Source organism: Theobroma umbraticum, unplaced genomic scaffold (assembly GCF_002168275.2).
Source record: "Theobroma umbraticum cultivar Fairchild unplaced genomic scaffold, ASM216827v3 scaffold_67.0, whole genome shotgun sequence".
NCBI classification, from domain to species: Eukaryota; Viridiplantae; Streptophyta; class Magnoliopsida; order Malvales; family Malvaceae; genus Theobroma; species Theobroma umbraticum.
This window is the reverse complement of record NW_018397262.1, coordinates 6763992-6771033: the sequence shown is the minus strand read 5'-3', so window position 1 is coordinate 6771033 and position 7042 is coordinate 6763992. Positions and strand designations below refer to the sequence as shown.

The following is a 7042-nucleotide window of genomic DNA, read 5'->3' as shown; positions in this document are numbered from 1 at the left end:
TTGCCAGCAAAATGCTTCATATAGAAGCTATCGTTTCTTTTCTATATAGTTATGAGTACTTATTAATTGTCTCATAATGTTCTTCAAAGCTTCCCATGCACCAATTGATAATATATGAAGCTAAGGCTGCTCATAAATATAGTTATAAAAAAAATGTGACGAAAAATCTCCACTGTGCTCTTCTCAAAAAGTCATAATTCTCTTTAAAATTTTTATTTGATATTTTTATACGGCATATCCACTCTCATATTTAAATCTTATCTAATCATTAATTAGTGTTATATAATTAGAATTTGTACGACTTTATAATTACAAATTTCATTTTGGAGTGTGATTATATTCTTTGCAACGTGAGATGTTGGATCTTATAGAAAGTCTAATCCCTTAATTTTTCCAATTTGAAGATATGTTCTGCCTAATCAGCCAGGACCTATTAGAAGTATCTGGGAAAGACATGCCATGTGACAATAGCAGGTAGCATGGAGTTACACTTATTTTAAACAAAGCAATGCATGACAGAGGCCATAGTATTTTAAATAATTGTCGGTTGAAGAGAGTTGCACTTATTTATGACTTCCAAGGGAAAAGTTAAGAGACATTGCACTGTTTATTAACAGTTTTGGTGGACCATTCATGGTAAAATCTGCTCCGCAATTGAAGGAATTATTTGCGGGATTCTATCAGACAGGAGAATCCAATTACTGCCCCACAATGCACTTATGCCTCCCTATTTCTTTAACTTTTTCGTATTTTATTTCGTCACAAACACATTGGATGGACTTTGGATTCTTCTCGGGTGCTTCCTTTTTAGTTTCCAAATAATTATAGAGGCTTAGATTATTGTTTCTTTAAAAAGAGTGGAAAAGTTTTATTATCTTTTCTTTTATTTTTATGTTCTTTATTTCAAAGCAGCTTTAGGGGAAGTGACCCAGAAACCGATGTCATGACTTGCATTGACTTGTTGACTTGCATCCACTTTAATTCTTTTTACCTTCACAAGTTGATTCTCTTCTCACGGAGATCATCTGCTTATTGCTGCTATATTTCTTGAGTGTGCTTGCTTCTCAAATTTAACAAAGACCTTCTAAAGATAGAAGTATCAATTCACCGTCTCCCTGAACCAGGTAAACTGTTTATACTTGTGTGATTTATGTTTATCTTTGGTAGCAGTAATTAATCAGAATCTTAACTTATAACATAAACTTATCGTACCATACCTACCGACACAAGTTGGGCTTTAATTTAAGTTTCCACATTAATACTCAGCTTGTCCACTTTTCAATCATTCATAGAAAATAGTTTGGGAGCAGATCTGCTTGTTGCTGTTTTCTTCACAAATTTTGAAAGAGATCCTAGTTTCCCGCTCAGCTACCTCACTTGACCAGGTAATTAAACTGTTTAATATATATTTGGGTACATGTTTTTTGGAATCTTAGATTCATCATCTTTCCTTCCACTTATCTTTTTTGGTTTTTTTGTCATGCCTCTATTTTCTTAATTAGGCAAATAATTCTGAAGACTATAACACATAAGATTTTCTCCTTTATTAACACCACTAATTTTCCTTGTTAATTTTATGACAGTTTGTTTCTTCTGCCTAAGAAGTTTGTGCTTAACAAAGAGCCAAGGAGGATTGAGGATCATTTTAACTGACCTTTGGGTTTCATCTTTCCAAATGATTTGAAGAACAAACCAGGTATATATCCTGAAGGTCATTGCTCTCACAATTTACTCCTGCAATTATTTCTTAATGTCTTGGTGGGATATATTGTTGTTTTCACCAGCTTCCCTACTTATGGTTAGAACTTACACTTCTTCCTTACCATTGAAACAAAGCTTCATTGACAATTTTATCTTTGCTATACTCAAACATAACGAGTGAAGCAAGAATCTTAATATACGTTGGGTTTTTAAACTGCAGTGAGCTTGTAATATGGATTGGGTATTGTCATTTGTTGAAGTGATAAGGAGCTTTGGGGCTCCATACATAAATCATCATCGGAAACTTGAAGATTATATGAATGAGCTTCGAGGAAATGTAAATAGTCTAAATTCTCGAAAGCGAGACCTCGAATTAAAAATGGAAGCAGAGGATCGTTGCGGGAAAAAGATGAAGAAAGAAGTGGAGAACTGGGTTAAAGATGTTGAAAAGGTAGGCAATGAAGTGAAAAATATTGAAGAGAAGTTCCTTTCTGTTTCATTCTGGTCACGTGGCCATCTAGGAAGTCTTGTTTGCCAAAATATTGAAAAAGTAAACAAAATTTACCAACAAGGTAGTTTCTCTGATGGTGTGGCAGTTGATGGGCCTCCACAAATCGGGCTGCCATTATCAACAACAAATCCAGAAGGTCAAATCGATGTAAGAACACGAATTTGGGAGTATTTGATGGGTGATGGTGTTCCAATGATCGGAGTGTGTGGAATGGGTGGCATAGGGAAAACTACTCTCATGAAGCATATCAATGATCAATTGTCAAAGGAAACAGAAAAGTTTGATATAGTGATGTGGATCACCGTATCAAAAGAATCGAATATTTTCAAATTGCAAAAGGACATTGCAGAATTTTTGAAATTACAATCTCTTCCGGATAATGAATTGCAACGAGCAGCAAGATTAAAGAATTATTTGGAGGGAAGGAGATATGCATTGATCTTAGACGATGTTTGGGAACAATTTTCTCTATTGGATGTAGGAATCCCTGATCCAACATTAAGTATGGGGAGGAAAGTTGTACTCACTAGCAGATTGGCCGATGTTTGTAGATGTATGGATTGTGTAGTGGTCGAAGTGCAACCGCTTTCAAAAAATGGGTCCATGAACTTGTTTTTAAATGCAGTGGGGCTTAGTGTTGGACAATATCAAAATTTAAAAGACATTATCGACAAAGTGGTTGATCAATGTCGCGGTTTACCACTTAGCATTGTGACAATAGCCGGGAGCATGAAGGGGGTAGATGATATTTGTGAGTGGAGGAATGCACTAGCAGAATTAGAGAACCGTGTGAAAAGTGTGAAAGAATGGGACATCAAAATATTCGAGCAATTGAAGTTTAGTTACGATCGATTGAACGATCCAAATATCAAAAATTGTTTCTTACATTGCTCGTTGTATCCTGAAGACTTTGTGATCGCAAGGCATGGATTAATTGAAGACTGGATAGATGAAGGACTCCTTGGCTTAGGGACTAAAGAAGCAATGCATGACAGAGGCCAGAGTATTTTAAATAAGCTTGAAGATTTTTTCTTGTTAGAGAGGGCTACGTCTCCTTCTTATGGAATACATGAAGGAGTTAAGATGCATGATGTTTTGAGGGACATGGCGCTGTATATTGCAGGTCATCAGTTCATGGTAAAAGCAGGTATGCAATTGAAGGAATTACCAAGTGAGCAAGAATGGACAGTGAGTGTTGAGAAGGTTTCTTTGATGCAAAATTCAAAATTAATAAAAATTCCTCCTCACATATCACCTAAATGGCCTCATTTATCAACTTTGATATTGCAAAATTGTGGCTTAAAAAGTATTCCAGAATCCTTTTTTAAGCACATGGCTGGGTTAAAAGTTCTAGATCTTTCAGATAATCATTTCTTAGAGTATCTGCCCAATTCGATCTCTAACCTGAACACTCTCAATGCATTGATACTTGTTGGTTGTTGGCAGTTAAAATATATGCCTTCGTTGGTAGAGCTCACAGCACTAAGAAAGTTGAACCTTTTGTGCACAGGAATTAAAAAGGTTCCTCATGGCATAGAGATGTTAGAAAACTTGAGAGATCTACGTATGCAGTCAACGGCTTTAAAAGGGGTACCAGTAGAAATATTACCGAGGATTTGTCATCTCCAATGCTTAATGATAGGGAAGACGCTTGTAAAGGGAGAAGAAGTAGGACAACTGAGGAAGCTTGAGTGGGTTTCATGTTCATTTAGCAGCATGCAAGAGTTTAAGAAATACGCAGAGTGTACACAAGGTCAATGGCCTACGTCTTTCACTTTTCAAGTGGGACCACTTGTGGACTGGGATACTAATCTTTTGTTTTCCCCAAATTTCAAAAAAATTGAGAAAGAGGTTATGTTCACAGATTCGGAGATAGGGAAGTGTGATGATAGGGTGGTCCCACATGATCTTCGAAGTTTAACTATAGCGAAGATTGATGATTTCAAATGTTTAAACAATATGCCTTTGTTTCGTAAGGCGACTGACTTGAAGAAATGTCAAATTAGAGATTGTGGAAGGATGAAGTGTGTGGTTGACTTGTCATTATCGTCTTGCGACATACTCCACGACATTGAGGTGTTATACCTATGTAGATTGCGGAACTTGCGTGAAGTTGTGAGAGTAGGAGTAAGAGTAGCGGTTGAAAATGAATGTACCTCTCATGCTCCAACACCACCTGCCATCTTCTCTTCTCTTAGAACATTGGATCTGAGTTGTTGTTCGAAAATTAAGAAGTTGTTTCCAGTTGAGCTGTTGCAGGGCCTCCAAAACTTAGAGGAAATTAAGGTTTTCGAATGTGAAGAAATGGAGGAAATAATAGTAGCATCAGAAGAAAATCACAAAGGAGAAGGAACAACATTTATTCTTCCCAAATTAAAAAAATTACTCTTGATTGAATTACCAAAATTGAAAAGCATTTGCAGTGCTGGGCTTATGATTCCTGCAAATTCTCTCCAAACTCTTACTATAGTCAGATGTCCAGAACTCAAGAGGATCCCTTTGTCTCTTCCCCTTGTTGAAAATGGGAAACCATCTCCTCCTCCTTCCCTGCAAGAAATCTTTGTAGGCCCGAGAGCACGGTGGGAATCAGTGGAATGGGATCAGCCTGATGCTAAGGATGTCGTTTCTCCCTTTGTTCGATATTTGATATAATGAGATGGAGAAGAGGTGTTCGATTAAATGTGGCTGTAAGGCTCTTGCTTCTTATTAAGAAGTGCAAACACACTGTAAGTTTATTTTCATCCACGTCCTGTTTTTATCTCTTAATTGCTATCTGACACGTCGCCCATCCCCTCTATCACCTTCCACCTCTTTCCTTTATTTTCATTTTCACTCACACTTTTGAAACTTGGTTTTTAATTTTTTTCACATTTTAAAACAAAACTATAAAAACTCAAAATGTTTCAAACAAGTGTAACTGCACTTCGTACTGAACCTTCTTCCTTCATTCTTCCACAAAATGATGATGCATAAATCTTTCTTCTTCCCAGTCCAAATTTTATAACACTACAACTCTGGCTTCTTTGAAATTGTCCATTGTGAGAGTTGTATCCTACTTATCTCTCATGCTACAGACTCTCTTTATCAGACTATGCTTTGTGTTATGTTTTAATGATCAAGTGATTGCATTCCCATTTGATGCTTACCATATATGCTTTTAATGGAAATGCCTATTGGTGTGACTTGTTCTTAACCAAACTGATGATACAAAACTACACATGAAATGCAGAAACCCAAATGAAATCCCCAACCCAACACCCTTCAATCTCCGCCAATTGCTATCTGACACGTCCTACACCCCTTCCTATTACACCTTCCCACCCCTTTCCTTTATTTTCATCTTCACTCGCATGTTTCAAAAATACTTTGATTATTATGAATTGAAATGTTGAAAGATATAACAAAATGACCAAAAGGTTTTCAATTTGCTGCAGGCTTGGAGATTATGGGAGGACGGAAGGCACCCCTGTTGAACTTGGTGATCAATTCTTAGGACAATCCTGCACATCCACACTGGTCTCAAATGGTTGATGAATTTGAGATCATTTAATGCAAGTAAGTCATTGAAGTTATGTTTGTCCAATGAAGAGAATGATTAAAGGAATAAGCTTCATATTGTTAAGAAATACAAATTATCTGGAACCTCAGTGTTTATAATTTGTTTTCTGCTGCACTTTGTGTATACTTCATTCATCAAAAGGCAGTCAACCACATCATCGTTTAAAAACTACGCATGATCTACCCACCTGGTATTTCTGTTTTATATGTCAACCATCATAAGTGTCACAAATAGAAATCATTGAACACAGGTCTGCACATGAAATGCAGAAAGCAAGCTTGGATGCTTTTCTCATTTGCTCCAAGAGACGACTTTGATAGATTTGGCCTTTGTGGTTCAAAAGGGAATTGTTATGGTACTCAGCTCCCACTTTCTAAAGGATTCAAGCCTTAATTCCCTGAAAGCTGATGTTTAAGCCTGAATTCCCTGAAAGATAGAACTCATCAGACTGGTCCCTAGGGTGTAAGCACAATAAGCCATTCAACTATCAAAGCAGAGATTGAATTATCAGATTTAAAAGATTTGAATATGCCAAATGCTACACATTTTAGGGTGACTAAAACTATGAGTCTCAAGGGATCCAGGGCTAAGTATCTACAGAACTATTCCTATATGGCATACACTAGTTCAGATAACAGAGGAAGAGGTAGTGGTTGGGCCTTTTGGTTTCATCATCTGATTGATTGCAGACAATTTCAATCAAAAGGGCAGGATCTATATGTTGGAGTGTCTGCTTCAGAATCAGGTATGAGTCTACATTTTCTCTTTTTTCAATTCTATTTTTTTTTTTTCAGTTATATAGTTGAATCAAAATGCGTAAGAACCTAGCATATTTTATGGTGCATGCCAAGCATATTTTGACTACTGTTTCAGGGAAACAGAACACATTAAGGGCAATGATCAAGGAAATCAAAAGCAGGATGAAGACTTGGAGTAAGCTCGCTACCATATCTTGTGCTATTGATAGTTTTTCTATGGACAATATGGTAGGGGAAAGTGGTTTTAGAACTGTTTATAAGGTAAAAGTTGCATCATATTATTGAAGTTACCGTAACTACAGAGAATTTATCTTTTATTAATGAAGGTCAAATGTTACTTTCCAGGGGATACTAGCAAATGGACAAGCGATTGCCGTGAAGAGGCTTTCAAAGAGTTCTGGAGAAGGATTGAACGGGTTCAAAAATGAAGAAAAATTGATTACCAAACTTCAGCATTGGAACCTTGTAAGGCTTCTTGGATGCTGCATTCATGGAGAAGAAAGACTGTTGGTT

At 36.6% G+C, this 7042-nt stretch overlaps 1 protein-coding gene across 9 annotated transcripts; it reads left to right on the top strand.

Moving 5' to 3' along the window:
* The first annotated feature begins 821 nt into the window (after nt 1-821).
* LOC110420061 (putative disease resistance protein At4g10780) lies at nt 822-7036 on the top strand. 9 transcript variants are annotated; one of them, XM_021433234.2, is made up of 8 exons: nt 822-1124; nt 1293-1385; nt 1584-1696; nt 1922-3359; nt 3723-4938; nt 5647-6516; nt 6645-6790; nt 6875-7036. In XM_021433234.2, the coding sequence occupies exons 4-5, from the start codon at nt 1934-1936 to the stop codon at nt 4862-4864; spliced, it is 2568 nt and encodes an 855-aa protein (XP_021288909.1). In that variant the 5' UTR covers nt 822-1124; nt 1293-1385; nt 1584-1696; nt 1922-1933; the 3' UTR covers nt 4865-4938; nt 5647-6516; nt 6645-6790; nt 6875-7036. The 9 variants fall into 9 exon arrangements, with proteins under 9 accessions (XP_021288909.1, XP_021288906.1, XP_021288903.1 ...); XM_021433231.2 differs by having other exon boundaries at nt 823-1124; nt 1922-4938; nt 5647-5767; nt 6461-6516; XM_021433228.2 differs by having other exon boundaries at nt 823-1124; nt 1922-4938; nt 5647-5767; nt 6041-6516.
* Nucleotides 7037-7042: the final 6 nt, after the last annotated feature.